This window comes from Dermacentor variabilis, chromosome 7, assembly GCF_050947875.1.
Source record: "Dermacentor variabilis isolate Ectoservices chromosome 7, ASM5094787v1, whole genome shotgun sequence".
In the NCBI taxonomy this organism is placed as follows: domain Eukaryota; kingdom Metazoa; phylum Arthropoda; class Arachnida; order Ixodida; family Ixodidae; genus Dermacentor; species Dermacentor variabilis.
The window spans coordinates 27,412,064-27,432,788 of NC_134574.1; the positions used below are offsets into that span (position 1 = coordinate 27,412,064).

Here is a 20,725-nt window from a genome sequence, read left to right on the forward strand (position 1 = left end):
CACTTACTGCTCTCTGGAGATGTAGAACAAAATCCAGGACCCCTTTCTACAGAACAAGAACAGCAAATGTTTCAAGCTTTTATGAAAATTCCATTGATGATGCAAGGGCAGTCCGACATACTAGATGAGATCCGCTGCCTTCGAGCTAGTCAGCAAGCTATGGAACAAAAGATAAACGATTTCAGTGTCAAAATTCTACTCGCTGAGGAAACCGCATGAAGAGTCACATAACTGCATGCCACGATAGAAAGGATTTCATCTCGTGTTGAATCGGCCACTTCTGCACTGGCCTCAATGCGTGATAGCCAAGACGACCTAGAAAATAGGTCTCGCCGGAATAACTTGATTTTTTTCGGCCTTCCCGACACCGCGAAGGAGACATGGGCTGAATCAGAAGAAAAAATTACGTCTTTCTGTACAGAGAAATTAAATGTGTCACTTGAACTACAATCTATTGAGAGAGCACATAGAATAGGGCGGTACTCTGAGCACAAGAAAAGACCATTAATAGTAAAATTTATATCATTTAAAGAAAGACAACGTGTCCTTGAGGCCGCCTCGAGACTAAAGGGAACAGGATTTGGCATTAGTGAAGACTACTCTAAGAAGGTTTGTTTTGAGCGCAAGAAGTTGCTTCAGTTTGCTAAATCACGTGGCAGTGATTTCAAACTTATCTTCAATAAGCTTAATATAGGTAAAAAGACCTACAAGTGTAATGCTGGTTCTAATAACGTAATCGAGTTAGACGGATAGCCATCACAGTTCGCTACATCTCGGAAGACTGCTCATAAGTTGGCACGGAAGCAGCATTTGGAGCACCATGGCTCATACAGCGCTCCTTTCCACTTCGCAGGCGATCTTCGCGTTCCTGCTGCTGCTGTGTCCGTGCACAGCGCATTCGGAGTATGACCCTTCGCAACCACTACTACTGTCAAGCAAGGCCACAATCTACCAGCAGACCGGCAACTATCTCCACATCGACCCACTACAACTACTGCGCCCAGCCTTCTGCGCACCATCATCGTCAACCGTGTCGTCACATCGCAGTGGCAACTTAAGCGGCTGTCCGAGCGTCAGTCCGTTTAGTTGGCACGGAAGCAGCATTTGGAGCACCATGGCTCATACAGCGCACCTTTCCACTTCGCAGGTCTGTAAAAACGTTTCGCTTTATGCTAAGAAAAGTGACGACCCATTTTTGCTATTGCTTCCGTGCCAACAAGTGCTCTGTGAAATTGTCGCAGATTGTTTCTCTATGGCGTTGCTGTTATTGTGCTCAGGTGACGTGGAAACTAATCCCGGTCCTACTACGCGTACTGAGGCATTACTCGATCTGCAGAATTTGCCATCAAATCCTTCTGAGCAGACGGAAGTTCTTTTCCGGCTGTTAAAAGACCTTCAGGCTCGTTCTGTACAATCTGCTAAGGGTCAGGCCGAGTTGGTTAACGACGTCAAGGCTATTAAGGTTGGTCAAAAGAACATCGAGACAAAAATGGAATGTATCCAGAAAAGATTAGACAACCTTGAAGAAAAAACAAACGTTTTAGACCATCTCCACGATGAAATGAGTGGCATTCAGGCGTCCGCTCAAGCCCAAACAACTCGGCTAGACTCTTTACTAATGCGCGTTGACGAACTTGAGGACAGATCGCGACGCAACAACCTCATATTTCATGGCATCCGTGACTCTCGGGAATCGTGGGAACAGTCCGAATCACTCATAAGAGAAGCACTAACCGGTGTAATCGACAGCCTGCCTGACACGGCAACCGAACGTGCTCATCGCATTAGTCACTACACGCCTAATAAGTGTCGCCCAATTGTAGTTAAATTCACCAACACGAAAATAAAAGACAAAGTACTTTCTATGCGCGCACAACTGAAAGAAAAGGGTATTTCTACCTCCGAAGATTTTTCGCCCGCCACCCGTCACGTCCGTAAAAAACTAATTGAGTACGCTAAAAGCCAGCCCCAACCATGCCCTTTCCAGCTAAGGTACACCAAACTAATAATGAATAAAAAACAGTTCGTCTATGACCCGGCAACAGACACCGTCAACGAGCATGCGCCATATGAACCACGAGATAACGGCGGGCATCCAAATTCCCAGCACGTGCCCAGTTAGGAAAACGTGAGGGGATGTGGACGAGAATCATGCATAGTATCTGTGTTCTTTACAAATATTCGAAGCGTCATGAATAAGCGCACTTCCTTAGCATCTGCATTGGATACTTGCAACGCCGACATTTTTGTGCTTACCGAAACGTGGCTACATTCACAGATACACGATAACGAAATTCTTCAAACCGCACACCATTTTTCACTGTATCGTTGTGACCGTACAAAGCGTCAGGGAGGCGGCGTGCTCTTAGCCATTTCTAAAGATTTCCCATCTCAGTGTATTCATGTCAATACTGACCTCGAAACGGTTTGGGCCATCATTGAAATAAATCACCAGAAGATAATCATTGGCGTTTGTTACCGCCCCCCAGCTTATGCATCTAATTTCGTAAATGAGATGCATGATGTCATTAATATTGTTACATCTCGTCGTCCTACATTACCTTTATTTTTACTTGGCGATTTTAACTTACCGAACATCATATGGAATACTGAACCTCCAACTTTACACCCTTTTTCTTCATTAGCCAATGAGTTCTTAGGCATGTGCTCTGTCTTTTCACTTTCACAACTTGTTACTCAACCCACACGCACTACCGAATCCACTGAGAACACACTTGACCTTGTATTAACATCGCGGCCTGACCTAGTTTCCGACATCACCTATTTACCCGGCTTGAGCGACCATTCAGCACTTTCGTTCGACATAAATATTTTGCGGCCAAAAACCGGTAAAAAATTCAAATCTTTTCGAGACTACGCGGAAGGAAATTTTGAAGCCATCAACGCCGAATTATCTGCTTTTCTAGACGTATTTATAAACAACTTCGACAGCCGTACCGTTCAGACCAACTGGAATATGTTTGCTACAAAAATTGCTGAACTAACAAACAAATACATCCCACTGCGCACCATTGCATGTAATCTAAACGCCCCATGGTACAACATCCGTCTCAAGCGCCTGTCTAATAAAAAGAAACGCCTGCACAAATTAGCCAAACGTTCACCTAGCGTAAACCGCTGGACCAAATACAAACTGGCGGCAGATGAGTATGTAGCCGCACTTAAGCAAGCCAAAGATCACTTTCTTGGAAATACCTTGCCTTTAATGCTTAAAACCGACACCAAGAAATTCTGACGCGTCATTAACCCCAAGGCGAACGACATAATAACTTTAACCGACAGCTCTGGAAATGTTATTCCAACTAATCAATGTGCGTCCGCGCTTAATGATGCTTTCATGCACAACTTTTCAACAACTACACACATTACTCTTCCATCCACGCACGACTACGATTACCAAGCAATGTTTCCCATAATCATTGAACCAGCAGGCATCGTGCCAATTATCTCATCTTTAAAACTATCTTCGGCTCCAGGACACGATTTAATAAACGCGAAATTTTTGAAAAGCGCTAGCTGTTACTCTTCAATCTTCCTAGGAATGATCTTCCAACAGTCGCTAGATAAGGGTTCTTTGCCTGATGAATGGAAGATTGGGAAGGTGATCCCACTCCATAAGTCGGGTGACAAGCATTCTCCATATAACTACCGCCCTATTTCGCTCACTTCCATTCCATGTAAGATGTTAGAACATATACTTGCCTCAAATCTTGCGAGCTTTCTTGAAACTAACTCATTTTTTTTCACCATTGCAACATGGCTTCCGCAAGACGTATTCATGTGAAACACAACTAGTTTTATTTACGCACAAGCTAAACGTCATTCTTGACCGCTCTTCAACTGCCGACTGTATATTTTTAGACTTTTCGAAAGCGTTTGACAAAGTGTGCCATAAGCTTCTAATGTTTAAGTTGCATCGAATTAACATTGATCCCAGACTGCTTGCATGGCTTGAGTGCTTTCTTTCTAACCGTTCGCAGTTTGTCTTTGCTAATGACTCAAACTCTCAACCGAGTAGAGTACAGTCCGGCGTACCTCAAGGGTCGGTACTTGGTCCCCTCCTTTTTTTAATTTACATAAATGATCTACCCTCTTGTGTTTCCTCTAACATTCACTTATTCGCCGATGATTGTGTAATTTTCAGGGAAATAATATGTGACACTGATATATCTTCTCTTCAATCCGACCTTAACGCTATTTCTACTTCGTGCCAATCATGGTCAATAGAATTAAATATTAAAAAATGTAAATTTATGCGCGTGTCCAGAACTTCTAACCAGCTTCCTTCTTACTGCATTAATAATCTCCCCTTAGACTCTGTTTCCTCCTACAAATATCTTGGTGTCCATATTACTAGAAACCTCTCGTGGTCCATGCACGCTTCTTACGTAATTAAAAATGCTAACCGCATGCTGGGATACCTAAAACGCAATTTCCCTAAGGCACCATCTTCCCTAAAATTAATATTATACAAGTCACTAGTTCGCTCAAAACTTGAGTACGCCGCAGTAGTTTGGGATCCCTTTCAGAAAAACCTAATTCACTCTTTAGAAATGGTACAAAATAACTCTGCTCGTTTCGTTTTTTCTAATTATAACCGAACTGCCAGCACTTCTGCAATGAAATTAAACCTTGATTTGCCATCTTTCGGCTCTCGCCGTAAAGGCCTTAGACTTTCACTTTTTCATAAGATATTTCATCATCCTTCACTTCGCGACGAACTTATCTCCCCTCCTCAATACATTTCATCAAGGTTAGATCACAATAACAAAGTTGGAATTTCATTATGCCAAAGCAATGTCATGTCTCATTCATTCCTTCCGCGTACATCTGCCGAGTGGAATGGCCTACCAGCCTCAACCGCTACTATTGTTGACCATCAGCACTTCACGGCAGTATTAGATAACATTGTATAACTGGAGCATTTCATTCGTGTTTTTGTACTACCAATTGTATAACTGTTTTTGTATTACCGGAACACTGTATTACTGCACTGCATGCACCATATTTAATTTTATTGACCAGCACTCCAGGAACACTCAGATAACATTATATAACCGAGAACCATCTATTTCTGTACTATTAACTACTTTGCTGCATTGTACTTTTTTTTGTATTTGATGTAACCACTCCCCTCTTTAATGCCTCTGGCCCTGAGGGTACACGAAATAAATAAATAAATAAATAACCTGAATTTCATTGTCGTGAATTGTCGAAGTCTAAAAAACAAAAAAAACATGACTTTGAATCTCTTTTGGAATCGACAAAACCACATGTAGTCATTGGAACAGAGTCATGGCTAGATAGTTGTCTACAACAGCGAACTATTTCCGTCAGACTACACTGTTTACAGAAAAGACCGCAACTGCCACGGTGGTGGCGTCTTTGTTTTGATTCACCGCAGTCTCAGCAGCACTCCCATCAACGTAGAAAGCTGTCTTTGTGAAACGGTCCGGTGTAGGGTGATGCTCGCAAACGGCCATTCTGTAGCAATCGGATCGTACTACAGGCCCCCAAACTGCAGGTCACCGGAGCCTCTGTTTCAAATGAATGACATCATGCTCTCGTTAAACACGACATATATTATTCTTGGTGGCGACTTTAACTTTCCCCATATTAAATGGGAAAACTTTCAACCGCAAAACAATTCCTCGTCTCTTATTTCCACAGCATTTTGCGAGCTGATAAAAGCCAACTCTCTGTTCCAATTTGTTGAGCGCTCAACAAGGTTAGGATCAGCTAATGAAAGCTTAATTGATCTGTTCCTCTGTAACGATCGAGATCTTGTGTCCAGCGTCACCGTAATTCCTGGTATAAGCGACCATGAAGTCGTTACTGCAAAATTAACGTGTACTGCTATGCGCCGAAAAAGCCCACCGCCACGGAAGGTGTTCTTTTATAATAAAGCAGATTACTCATCCCTATCTCTGGAACTTGACGGCTTTCTACCTGAATTTCGTCGACACACCTCGAACATCGACGTTAATTCTGCCAATAGCTAGGCTATTGTCATTAGTTCAAATTTACGTGCCATCACGCATCGTATCTTCTCGACGGCAATCTGATAAGCCATGGATGAACCACAACCTTCGATCAATTATTAACAGAGGGCACCGATTATATCGCAAATATTGCGCATGCCCGGATTCCGACACGCATCTTAAGATGAAAGACCTAAGCAAGACTATCAACAAAGAAATGAGGAACGCTGAGGCTACATACCTGCGCACATTAGGTGACAAAATAAAATCTAATCCGAAAGATCTCTGGAAGTATGTCAAAAGTAAAAGGAACAACAAAGTAACTGTGCCTGATACCATAGATGACGTAAATTATGGTGATGACGTAACCAGCAAAACTGTGCACTTTAATCACTACTTCCAATCAATGTTTTCCGGCCCTGCTGCTAATGTGAAAGACTTACCAATTCCTACCGACTTCGAACAAATGGAAAACATAGAAATAACAGAACAGGGAGTTGCTTCACTGCTCAAGAACGTTAAAGTTAGCTCCGCATCTGGTCCTGATCACATTCCAAACTATGTCTTAAAGAACTGTGCTGCATCCGTCGCCCCATTTCTAGTAATTCTTTTTCAGGCATCCATCGAAGAGGGGTCCCTGCCTAAAGATCGGAAAAGTGGTAACGTAGTACCTGTATTTAAAGGCGGCGACAAGACAAAGACAAAAAATTACAGACCTTTTTCACTCATTAGCGTCTCATGTAAGCTACTAGAGCATATAATTTATACCAACCTAATGAGTCACTTACAGAGCAACGGATTCTTTTGCCCCACGCAACATGGGTTTCGCCGGGGATTCTCATGTGACACTCAGCTAATCGAATTCAGTCATGATATCGCATCATCAATAAATAACGGACACCAGGTTGACTGCGTATTTCTGGATTTTCAGAAAGCTTTTGATTCTGTTGCACATAACCTTCTACTCACAAAACTGTCTGCCATCAAAATTCCAGCATCACTGATGAAATGGCTTGAGGCGTATCTTACTGGTAGAAAGCAGCGTGTTGTCCTTGAAGGACTGACCTCATCAGAGACTGAAGTGTTATCGGGCGTTCCACAGGGGTCCGTCTTGGGCCCACTGTTATTTCTAATATTCATAAATGACATAGGAATGCATCTTTCCAGTCACATAAGCCTGTATGCTGATGATTGTTGCGTATATTGCACCATTACGTCCCCTGCCGATTCAAGTATTTTACAAAATGACCTTCTAACAGTTTCCACGTGGTGCGACAGCTGGAGCATGAAATTAAACTCTGCCAAGTGCAATGTCATTCGCTTCACTAACAAGAGGGTACCACTTGTTAAAAATTACTTTCTAAACACTGAACCATTGATCGAGGTAAGTAGTTACAAGTACTTAGGTGTTGTCTTTAAAAATAATCTTTCTTGGAATGACCATATAGAGAGCGTGGCGTCTAAGGCTAGTCGTATGTTAAATTTTCTAAAACGTAATTTCTGGAGAGCCCCCCATAAGGTAAAGAAAACACTTTATTTAACAAACGTTGGTCCGATTTTAGAGTACGGCAGCTCTGCCTGGGACCCAGAGACAAACACAGCCATTAACCAACTGGAACGAATACAAAAACGCGCCGCTCGGTTCGTTACTGCCAACTATGATTTCACTCAGAGCTCATCACAAATACGTGTTAACTTGGGATGGCCACTTCTCGAGAACCGACGGAAATATTTGCGACTTAAACTTTTCTTCAATATTTACACAGGCAAGACTGGTTTGTGCAGGGACACATACATAAAGAATCCAAGCTACATATCACCTAGAACAGATCATGCGCTCAAAGTACAAGAGTACAAATGCCGTATCAACCTATATAAGCATTCCTTCTTTCCAAAAACAGTACATGATTGGAATAAACTGCCGCTCGAAATTGTTACAGCAACGCCAACTGTGTTCGAAACTTTGTTGTCGAAACATTTATATCTTTAGTTCTAAAATGTGTTTCGCTTCGGACAGAATAGGACATTAACCTTTTCTGTCCGCGGCTTTTGGCCTTACTCGCTGTTCTTTTTTTCTATTACTTTATTATAATTATAAATAATACCATTGCATTGTATTATGTACTAAAGTATATTTATATTGTATTTCATAATAACCTTAGGTGTAATGTTGCGTTAAGTACTGTGTTTTCAAATGTCAATATTTTGTTGTATTGTGTATTAGATGTATCCTTTTGTAAGATCAATCATCTGTATTTTCATCATTTGTATATTCCTTCCCCCTACTCTAATGCCCAACATTGGGCGCTGTAGGTATGTAAGTAAATAAATAAATAAATAACATGCTTGCCTCTAAAGCGGTCGTACAGCTCGATTGTGTCTCGACTTCTTGGCGCACCTATGGCAGAGACGTCCTGGTTGCCCCATTATGGTAGCAGCATGTGTTAGCCCGCCTCACATCACATGAGGTTACACCATTTCCAGTGCACGTGGTACGTGTGCACTACGCAATTATGGACACCCGATTCATGCTACTTAACAGTGTGTCAGTGCCTACCCGTCGGCGTGACCACGCTCAGACGCCGCCACACTCACTGGACTTATCTTGGTGGCTAGGAAGGACGACCATCTCGTGGTCGCGTGAACCCGACTGCTACGGTAGCGACCATCATCCGATTCACTTTGGCTTATCTTCGGGCGGAACAAGCTGCCTCAGCCGACTATGTCGAGTAGTGGACTGGGATCAATACAGGGCCGTATCAGAAAACACTGTATCCAACTACATGCAGGACCCTTCCCATTGTCTTAGTGCGGCATTAGCTGAGGCAGCACGTGCGTCGTGGGTTCATGAATTGCGAACCGCTCCAGATTTCCAGCTTCTGTGCCTCTGGGCGTCGCGCCGCCAAGCAGGACTTGCATCAGAACGTGCCCCTACATCAAATGCCCTTCAGTTAGAGGCACAACGCCTTACTGCAGTAGCTCAACGCCATTAACAGCGCTTAGAACGTGGCCGCTGGATGGACTGGTGCTCTTCTCAAGGTCCTTCGCAGCCCATTGCCTCTAGTTGTCACACCTTCAGAGTAATGCAACGTGGTCAGCGCCCTCTAGGACGCGCAGCCTGAGCTCTGTTAGCATCGAGCCAGACACCAGCAGTATTCGCGAAAACTGTCGCCCACAGCTTTTTTCCTGCTTTGGACACAGCACCGCCTCCCTTCGTTGTTCAAGAGTGCCTTCCCCCGGACGCAGGCACGCCGCCTGCGCTCTCCGTCATCGAGGGTATACACGCTGTCGTCAATATAGCGGAATTTTTAACGGCTTAAGACCTTTCGAAGCCACGCAAGGCACCAAGACCGGATGGCATACTGTATGAAGGTTATAAGAACACGGAAAGCAAGGTTCTCAATGTGCTGTTGGAGGCCATAAATGAAGCTTGGGCTAGAGGAGTCATTCCTCATTCTTGGAGGCATGCATAAATGGTCCCTATTTCCAAACACGGAAAGCTCCAAGACAACATGGCTGATATGCATCCAACCGAGCTAACCTAAGCGTTAGGCAAGCTGATGGAGCGTATGTTTGCGACACGAGTTAGATGGTACCTCGAGCTACACTCCTAGTATCATCCTGGCCAACTCGGTTTCCATGCGCTTCTGGGTGCAGAGAATGGCCTTGCGTATCTTTCTGATATTGTTCTCATCGGAGGCCGCTCCCGAAGAATTCACACCATTCTGGCACCATGCACGTCACTGACGACAAAGATATCGACGCTGCCGCCTATATCCTGCACGCCGAAGAAGCCCGACAGCTCGGTCGTCTGCGCATCAAGAATCAGCAGAGGACAGACAGCCTGCACTACAATCTTCTACGACGCTACGTCGAGTACCAGCCCGGCGACTGTGTTTGGGTTTGGACCCCGTTACACCAACGAGGATTCGGCGAGAAACTATTGTGACGCTATTTCGGACCCTAGAAGAACATCCGCAGTGTTGACACACCGGGGTATGCGGTCGTGCCCCTGTGGTCCACGTGGTGTGTCTTAAGTACTTTAGGCCCGCTGATGAACTTTGTTATTTTGTTGCATCTTTGCTACGGATTATTTGTTGTTCGCTTTTGTGTTTGTTTGCAGCATCGGAATGAATAACTTAAAGAGGGGAGTATTGACACATGTAATTGTTTATCTTTCATTGGGTGACCGCGTTTCACCATCTAACAAACGTTCCTGCTCAGCGCAGGACGTGCCTGCGTGTATCAGGAGTTTCTCGAATGTTATCTATGGCTGTATCCGCTGTCTGTTGCTGTCACCAAGCCTCGTTTAGTCTGATTACATGTATGCCCGACTCAAACTGTGTAGTACTTTCTGTAAAACACGCGGCCACCAACGATTTCTCGGGTACCTTCGATGACTCATGTATAAAAGCCAACGTATTTGACCTGCTGATCAGACTTCAACGGTCGCCGACTGAGTTCGCCGCTGTTGTGCTGTGAGTGTGGCCTAATTTTGTGAGCACAGGTTCGCCAATAACAATTTCGTCATTCATAGTATTGCTGTTGTGTTCTTTACCATTACCACTACGTGAAACCTCGGAGAAAGCCGAAGAGAACACTCCTAAGCGCCCTGCCACAAGACTAGATGAGTTTCCCGTTAGGCTTATTAATGAACTCGGAACAAAAAGTAAGGAAGCTCTATTGAAAGCAGTAGTAAAAAAAAACCTTAAAAGATAGACGAATACGAGACAGTTTGCGACAAAGTGGAATTAATTTAACTATGAAAGGTACTGGGGGAAAAATAATTCCCTCATATGGACCGCTGACCATTACGTCGGGAATATACAGCTTTTCAGTGCAGGTAAGTAAATTAAAGCTGCAAGCATGGGTAGAAAATGATGGCATATTGGGAGAACTTCAGAATGCCTTCATAATCGGTGTCTAGCAGATAATTTTTGTGCCTATTCAGTGCATTGAAATATGCAGAGAAGAAAGGAGACCGCTATATGTGACTTCTTTAGACATTACCAGAGCATATAACAACGTAAACCGCAAGATATTTTAGGATATTCTGGAAATGGAAGGCATAAGCAACGACTGTGTACAGTTTTTGACACATATTTGCCAAGCAAAAATAGTTTTCCTTGCATCAGAAGGGATGAGGAGCGAGGAGTAAGTTCATATCAACAGGGGCTGCGGCAGGGGTGCCCGTTTTTCCCGCTGCAGTTGATGCTGTACTTGGTGAAGATGGAAAGGGCGCTAGAGGAAAGTAATATCCGGTTTATTCTCTCATGAAGAGTTGGGTTCAGTAGTACAGCAGTAGCTTTCATGTGCGTTTGATATGGAAGACATTGTGTTCGTAGCTAACAAGCGAAGTGAAATGGAAGCTCTGGTTGAGAGAGTTTGGGTCTCAAATTTAGCGATAAAAGATGAGTTGTTATGGTACTAAATGGAAACAGTGCCACATATGGCCAGAAATACCTTGGGTGAAATAATATACCTTCGTAAAAAGATAAAGATGAAAGAAGAGAATATATATATATATATATATATATATATATATATATATATATATATATATATATATATATATATATATATACCGACCGGAAAGAACGGATCTGCACGAACAAGCGCTCGGCGCCTATTTAACGAACTAATCGTATCCTAACACACTCTGCATCTATTCCTAACGTGTCGCACATTCTTAGGAAGCACTATAACTTACTGACACAGAGCGCCCGTCTTAAAACATTTTCACGGAATCACCAAGAGTGGTCTATCGTCGCTCTAGGAATCTGCGTGACCTACTGACCTCTTCCAACACTAAAGCGATTGCTCCTGCTGGTTGTCATCCCTGCAATAAGCCCCGTTGTTTGACCACGTCAAAGACTGCTAGAAGCAAAGCATCCAATTTTTCTGTTAAGATCAACGGCGTCTTCATTTGCGACAGTACTAACATCATCCACCTTCTTGAATGTTCAGTATGTCAGATGCAGTATATCGGTCAACCGAAACATCTTTTCGTATCAGATTCAACAACCACAAAGCACACGTTAACAGCTTGCCGCACCTTCCATTATCTAAAGATGTTCGACTCCCAAGCCATACGTTTGACAACATCAAATAAACAGTAATACAATCAGGTTTCAAATCACACAATGATCGAGAAGTACGAGAATCCTTTCTCATTCTTAAATTTAATACTGTTTTATCTGGTATCAACGAGAGCATAGGGAAAATGTCGCGCCTTTCTGCCATATCTTGATGTGTTTTTTCTTGTACAGCATTGACAAATCATGCCAAATCAATTTGTTGATTGTTGATGCCATGTCGCACTTGTTATAATTTTGTAACTTCATGTATAATCATGGCGACACCATAATGATATTTCATACATATCATTTATCGTGCTTTAGTTATACATACTGCTGCACTTTTTCTGGCATTATTTGCAAGTGTACACGTGCATGCACTGCTGATTATGCCCACGTACGCGTGCCCATAAAGCGAATGCGCAATTGTATCTGTGTTTATTTTGACGAAGGCCGTGCCACGGCCGAAACGTTCAACCATTCAAAATGCAATTTTCCTAAGTGTGCTCCTTCGTATCTTCAACTACCTATGCACCGGACCTACAGAACGGTCCCTTGTATTATATATATATATAATAAGCAGCAAAAGGGAAGCGAAATGCGGCCATAATGAAACACACAGCGCTATGGGGATAAAATAGCTGCGAGGTGCTCCGGGGTGTGTGCAAAGGCGTAATTATTTCAGGACTTACATATGTTAATGGCGGCTGTTTTATTGAACTAAAGGGTACAAGCAGCGGTCGATGAAAACCAAAGGTCAGTGGGACGCCCCGCATTGGGCGCTCAGGGTCAGTCTTCCAATGAAGCTTTGCCGGACGATAAGGGCTGAACAAGTTTCGAAGTGAAAGAAGCTCAGAGTAAAATTAATTACGAAGAACCACTGAGGAATATGGCAAACAGTAATTGGGATGCGAGCGTGTTCAGATATTTGCAGAGGAAAAATATTTGTTCACTGTGGAGGAACAGACTATAGAAGCTTGCCAGCAAGTATGCGACCGGTATGGTGAGCAACATGGCAACAAAGAACGTCAAGCGGAAACTGAGAGAAGTTGAGATGACCTCATCGTTGGTGGCAATGGAAAAGAAATCTGCTAGACTAACTACCTAAGATGAAAAAAAGAAATCTCGATAAAATAATTCGTGATAACTTGAAGGTCATTACTGTTCGAAGGGTGATTAGTATGTCTCAGAACATGAACTTGTAAAGCGAGGTCAAATAAGGAAGGATAAGCATATTCTTGCTGCGTAAAAGCTAGCGACACGACGGAACATGTTATATTAGGATGTGAAGATATCTCCCCAGTGGTTGATTTAGACGCATATGGCCTCCTTGTAGCACTTCGTTTCAGCGAGAGCAGGGTGAAAGGAAGCATACCTTAAGTAGTGATTAATAAGAGGGGATTGCATGACTGGCGGAACAAAAGTAGGGAAATGACGAGCTACGGAGACGTACAAAAACAAAGTTTCCAACGGGGATCGGAAAGCTTGGTTATGTGTTTTCTTTATGTTCTTTTCCTTTTTTTCCTTTTTTAACATAGGTAGGACATTACGCAATATAATAACACGAACCCAATAGCTAAACCCATCGCCACGTTCCAAAGGGGACGCTCGAAACATCCATTCATTCATCCATCCATCCATCCATCATCAATCAGAGCAGAGAAATTACGCTCTCTCCGTGCGGCTGGGACGGCCGATGTGCGCAAATCTCTGAGACCATGACACGCCTTGCTGGTTTGCTTTGTCTCCTACATAGAGGTCGCGGCAGTTTTGAAGCACGGACATTGAAACATGTTTGGGAGGATAGACATACACAGCTCCACTGCAAAAAAGAAAACCGGCTGAAGCCATCACGACAGGCCGCGAAAGACGCCAGGGAGACATAGCACACTGCCCAGCTAGAAGAATGAATTGAATTCTGAGGTGTTCTGCCAAAACCAGAATTTGATTACGAGGTACGCCGTAGTGGGCGATTCCGGATTCCTTCGGACAACCAGGGTTTCTTTAACGTGCCCCCAATGCACGGAACACGGGCGTTTTCTCATTTCGCTTTCATCCAAATGCGGCCGTCATGGCCGGAATTCGATCCTGCGACCTCGTGCTTAGCAGCGCAACAGCACGAGTTACCACGGCAGGGTAGAAGCGCCTGAATAAGCCGTCACACGGCGTGGTGCCATCTCTCGAGGCAATGCAAAGTCCGCACCGTGGAAATCACAAACCACTGGCGTTCAGGTGCGAAGATGACAATGAATTGTATGGTGCCCTGCATCTGCCTTTTGAGCGTCGCTATGGGAAAGGACCAATAAAACTTCTGATTACTAGGAGTTACAGCTTAAGTGATACTGCGAACAAACATTAGGTAGAACTGCGAATAAACATTTTTTTAACTTGTTTGAGTAGTAAATAGCGTATGTAATGCGGTCCTGTGCAAAGAGTCGGTGGCTTGAGACCGCGTTTACTTACGTTTTTACTAGTTGCCCGCATGATCGCAATTAGTTCGCGCAAGCCTTGACTTATTGGGCGGATGGTCTCGTTTTGTACTCGCCACTTGTCTGGTGCTTTTTCCGTACGTATCATCAGCCTGGGCACCACGCATTGCGTCGTGGTTGCCTAGGTGGATCAGCTGTGAACAAACCAGTGCCTGTTCAACGCCCAACGAAAGCCCAGTGCTTTTTTTTTTCAATGTACCGGTTTCGACGTCGGTTGACGCCGTGATCGACTCCATCGAAGGAGTCGTAGGTGCCAGAGGTTTGCAGTATCTGCAACATCACAGCGGCAACAAGTTGTTGGAAGCTGTCTGCTCCGCAGCTCAGACAGCCAAGATGGGGGCAAAATGCTCTGCGCTGCTCGCCAGCAAGGTCGTACCGCTGAAACGCATGGGCACTCCTGTGGCTTATGTGAGAGTCTATCGTCTTGCACCCTGTGTCAGTGACAATGCCCTGATTGCTGCACTTGCATCGTATGGGAAGTGCCGAGGCATTTCCGACGTTGTTTGCAAGGATAGGACGGACATCAGCAATGGGAGCCGGCTCGTCAAGCTCTAGGTTGTAATACCTCCACTGAATTTCATCATGGTGACTGGTTTTCGGGTAATGCTGGAATACAAAGCAATGAAGAGAGTGTGCTCCAAGTATGGAGCAGGGGGTCATTTTGGGGCCTCCTGCACCTCAGATCGATGTGCTCGAAGTGTCATTTTTGGCCATACCACTGCGACGTGTAACGCGCCATGCAGACGTTAAAATGGCGAGCCCGCCACTGTTGACTGTGCGCTGCCACGTTCGTATGCTGCTGCAGTGACACCAGTGAAAACCCGCTCAACCACCTCTAGGAGAAAATACATCTGAAGAGGCAGCGGAGACGTAAGCGACTGATCAACCAGGAAAAGAAAGTGCTCCAGAGGTGCCGACGCCAGCGTCCCCCGATGCAAGCGAAGCTGCGGCTTCTCTCTCTACTGACGAAGAGAGCAGCGAGACGCTACCTGCCACAATGGAGTCGTCTGCCACGGAAGACGACGAGGAGGACACGTTAGACTCCCACTCTACGCTATTACAGCTGAAATGGCATCTTGCATATGCTAGAACACCACAACGCTAGCGAGGACGCATAGGGACGCCATCGCGGCATCCCCGAAGTTTCGGCCGGTCCGCCGAGGATCACGCCGGTTGTCGAGACGACACCGCTTGTGGGTGGTACTAGTACAACAGTGAAGGAGAGACGCACGCGTTCGCAAGCAGCGTCTGAAGAAGCCAAGGGAATGCTTTCTTGGGAGAGCTCTACGTCTTCAGAACCAACGGCGACACCCTCCAAGAAATGCAAGAAAATGTCCCGAGACACCACTACCATGGACGTTGTCTCCGATTCGGAGACGTACTAACGATGGCGCCTTACACAGCTTCTGCTGCCCGTAAAGGCTGCTTTCCCTCTGCTCCCCGCTACGAAGCTGAGGCAGCGTTGACGAAACCATGCTTCGTGCTGACATTGCGTTCCCGTCCCTGTGCGAGCCTCTGCAACCTCGGTATTTTAAGAATCAGCTTGCTTGCTGCTAACTTGTATGGAGAAGATGAGCAGCACCCGTTGCGCGTTCAATGTTGTGATACTCCTATGTCTTTGCTTACGTTGCCGTGTTCTGGCTGCTGCACTGATGTAGGACGCCGATTAAGTTCGGAACTCTTTTGTGGTAAGCCATTTGCCTTAGTCTATTTCTGTATGGAACTAAATCACCGTGTTATTTGCACATAATATCACTTAACGCACAAGAATTTTGTAGCAGAGATAAGCAGAAAGTAATAAATCATCTCGCCCTCGAGAAAAAAGTCAATCTCCTCTTTCTTCAGGATTTTAACTTGAGAAACAAGCAGCAATTAAAAGTTTTTGTGATGAATTTTCTGTAAAAGCTTATTTTTCATATAGCTCCGGAAGATGTTGCGGTGTAGGAGTGGTGGTTTTTTGTAGGATACTTCTACATGGAAGTGACCGCCTGTTTGATTCGGAAGGTCTTGTAATAGCTTTAGATTTTTTCTCAGCCAAGAGGAAAGTTCGGGCATTGAAGGTCTATGGACCCGCCGTCCGATCAAATCGTAATGACTTCTTTGCGAGACTGTTCCAGCTTTCGTTAGACAACCACCTAAACTTTATCGTTGGCAATTTTAAGTGAGTGCTCAACCCCATGTGGCATTCAGGAGGCCAAAGATATTTTAAATACAATTTACACAATCTCATTTCAATAGATTTGGCGTTATTCCAGCATATCTAGCAGTTTTGCGACTGAACTATTCACGGGAAGCAATTTTTAACTTCTTCTATACTAGTCTATGGGGCTTCCATTTCTTCCCCGCAGCTGCGTTACATTTCGGTCTTGTTGCGGTTCAGGTACCTAAATGGTCCCCAAAAGGATATTTTGTGGGCTTTAATATAATATTGGTATGGCTAATAACGGTGCCATGCTTGTCCTTTATGTTACGAGTACTTGTATTTTCTGTCAACGCATTTGAGAGCGCCGTACTTAGGCCCTGTTCCTGCGGCGAGCATCGGTGTTGCGTTTCTTAACCGTATGAAACAACCACATACGACGATGTAAGCGAACGCGATGAGAAGCGGGAGATGAAAGGGGTCGATAGCGAATGGAGCATGAGGAGGAAACCAGAGGAGGAGGGTGCGGCGGAAGCAGAAGAAGAAAAACGCAGTGCCGCGCAAGACGGGTTTTCAGGCGACGATGGCTACGAGATGGCGCCAGAGAAGCGCGCGTCACCTTTATGGAAACTAAGCGCTGCATAAGCGGTCTGTCTGCGAAAGCGCAAATCCCACCCACTCGTCACCCACGCGCCGCCTCTCGCGATTTCCCTTTTAGCGAGACAGCAGTACCTTACATGGCTCCATTTGCAGCATGCTGCAGAAGACATATTGCCCACGCATATAATATATCGCGAAATGGAAACACGTATACAGTTGCGCTCAAAGTTCGCATTAGGGAGTAACGTAATCATCGGTGAATTTTTTCTAGTAAGTGATGCCATGCTTCCCATGCAATTCACTACTTCCTCCATTGTCAGTGCCTGGCGAAGGAAGCAAATCAGAAGTATATGCGTAGCAACAAGGATACCTATTACTGCAGAAGTGTGCTCGAGATGCAGTATGTTCTTTTAGATCATCGTTTTCTGATACCATGAGTTGGTTTCTCTTGAGGTGTACTTACTTGTGGTGTATAATTTGTGATGGGTTTGTACGGTTGAGACAAAGGTGCATTGCCCGGCTTGCCCGACCGCCCGCCATAGTCTGTACCCGCACTTTGTTTTGCGTTTCTCTGAACTTTTTACGTTTATACGTGTTAGCCTCAGTAAACGTGCAGTATTATTATTATTATTTCAACGCACCTTACAAGTCGCATGAGGAGCATTGAGTAAGGGTGGTTACAAAATAGAGTTACAAACGCAGAGCAGCGGTAGTAAACGAACATAGCATTTAGTAAAGCAATGAAGGGGGCTAGTTGGTGAACGTTCATGGTTATATTGCGCTCAGTTTTACAAACACGATACTAAGGAAGGACAGGACGTGGACGGACGAAGCGCAACTGTTGACGATTATTTGGTGTGCATGAAAGAAAACCAAACCGATCCATGTAGCGTAGAAACTGTCATCAGCATGTTCAAAAAAGCACATGAAGGTTTAGAGTTCACGTACGAGACTCCTACCGAAGGTCGATTGCAGTACCTTGATATAAACATTAGGATCAGAGGCTCCCACATGTGCTGGTGCTACAAAACTAGAGGAGAAAAAGAAATCCTGAGGTACGACTCTTGCCATTCTAAAATCATTAAAAGAGGCATCGCCAAGGCTTGCATCAGTCAAGCAATTGAAAAATCATGCCACCATGCGGTGAGGGAGAGCATCGATCTGCAAGTAAGCCGCTTGAGAAACAGTGGGTACCCGAACAGCATGGTGGTGCAAATCTGTGAAAACTTGTTGCCCGAAATCAGAGCCAACAGGAAAAGGCAGAAAACACAGAAAAAATTGAAAAAACGCGTGGTGTTGCCTTACATCCATGGCTTGTCACATCGGATAAAAAAGACAGCCCAACGCCATGACGTTCAAGTTCTGTTCTCCGCCCCGCAAAAACTAAAAGGCATGTGCAAGAAGGTGAACGCAGGATCCAAAGAGGCCAACCCTAGTGGTACGGTCTGTCAGACTAAGCACGCAAAAAAGTACGTGGAATGCGCTACTTCAGTTGTTTACCAAATCCCACTAGACTGCGGGAAAGTATACATTGGGCAAACTGGACGTTGTCTAAACGATAGGTTACGGGAGCACAAATACACGTGCCAGCTTCTGACAGCACCTAGCAACTTGGCCGCACATTGCAAACAGTGCAAATGCTCTCCGCTAATAGAAAGCACCACAGTCATCGGAACATCAAAAACAAAAACGGAGCGAGAAATATGGGAGGCGCTTGCGATAGCTAAAGAAAAAGAGACGTGCGTAAGCACTCCGTCCATCGCGCTTATCAAAGCTGAGGTCGAGTTCGCCAGGGCGAACGGGTGCATGTGAAGGATGTATGCCTGACCCAAACTATAATCACATGTCGTCACCTTGTCATATCTTTTTATATGTAGCCCCCCCCCCCCGCACCATATCTCCCTGTATTATTTTAATTGCGCTTCGTCCGTCCACGTCCTGTCCTTCCTTAGTATCGTGTTTGTAAAACTGAGCGCAATATAACCATGAACATAGCATGAATTCTATTTCGCACATTGCTCGTACACATATTCAAACGTCGTGTAAAAAAGTGTAGGTTAAAGCATGAAAAGCAGAAAAAAGTAACAATACTGTCACGTGGTAGTGACGTTAAAGAACACAGTAGCAATACTGTGAGAGACAAAACTAGCTTTTATTGGGCGAACCTGTGCCCACAAAACAGGCTACACTTAAAGCACAACGACAGCGGCGAACACAGTCAGCGATCGTCGAAAATCTGATCAGCGGGTCAAGCGCGTCGGCTTTTATATAGCGGTCGTCGAATGTTCCAGACTAATCGCTGGGACCCGCGTGTCTTCCACAATGTTCTACACCATTCGCGTCACGCGATGAAATCAGATACCACAAGGTTCGGCCACAACAGACAGCACGGTCGCACAGCACAGACAGCCACACGGTCGAAAGTGTTAGAAAAGTCGAGAAAGATACAATCTATTTGAAAGTTATGGTCCATGTGAGAATGTACGTCAGTAGCGAACTCTAATAATTGCGTATCGCACGATAAACCTTTCCTGAAGCCGTGCTAGTTAGTAAAAAAAAAATATTCGATTCAATATGTTGATATATATGAGGTGCTATAATATGCTCGAGCATTTTGCAGTATATGCCCGTTAATGCAATTGGCAGGTAGTTTTCAGGGGAATTTTCGCTGCCACCTTTTCTACACAGGTACCACTTTAGAAGTTTTGGATTCGGAGGGAAGCTGGCGGGATAATACTGACTCACGGAAAGTATGGTAAAAAAGTTTGGTAGATATCGAAGTTGTAGTTTTTAAAATATTACAATTAATATTATCGGAGCCTGAAGAGCTACATTAAATGAGGTATTTAAGGAGATATGCGATACCATCTTTAGTAATATCGATGAGACCGATGTACCGGCATTCGAAATCAGTGATTTCAGGAATGAGTGAAAGGTCATCTGTGAATATAGTTGGAAGGAAAAAAAAAGAACGTGGTAAAGACTGCGGGGCATTCACTATCAGGAAGCGGAACTTCATGTTCATCATCTTACGAAATATTTACACGTGTACTTATCTTTATCGGGCGACCACGTTTCGCCGCTTGACAAGTGTAGTCGCACAGCGAGGGACGCGCCTGCATGTATCCGACGTTTCTGGAAAGTTATCGATGCTTCTACCCGGCTGTCTGTTGTCGCCGAAGCTTGTGTTATCTGATTCCATCGCGTAACGCGAATGGTGTAGAACATTGGGGAAGGCACGCGGGTCCGAACGATTAGTCTGGAACATTCGATAACTGCTCTATAAAAGCCGACGCGCTTGACCCGCAGATCAGATTTACGACGATCGCCGACTGTGTTCGCCGCTCTCGTTGTGCTTTAAGTGTGGCCTGTTTTGTGGGCACAGGTTCGCCCAGTAAAAGCTAGTTTTTGCCTTTC

The 20,725-nt window shown here is 44.7% G+C and overlaps 2 protein-coding genes across 3 annotated transcripts in view; one reads left to right on the plus strand and one right to left on the minus strand.

Annotated features, from left to right (window-relative positions):
- The window catches only part of LOC142588989 (uncharacterized), a 289,540-nt gene that overhangs the window by 174,404 nt on the left and 94,411 nt on the right, over positions 1–20,725 (minus strand). The window lies entirely within an intron of this gene.
- Positions 948–2,262, plus strand: LOC142588988 (uncharacterized). Its single transcript, XM_075700783.1, has one exon. The coding sequence runs from the start codon at positions 1,115–1,117 to the stop codon at positions 2,120–2,122; it is 1,008 nt and encodes a 335-aa protein (XP_075556898.1). The 5' UTR covers positions 948–1,114; the 3' UTR covers positions 2,123–2,262.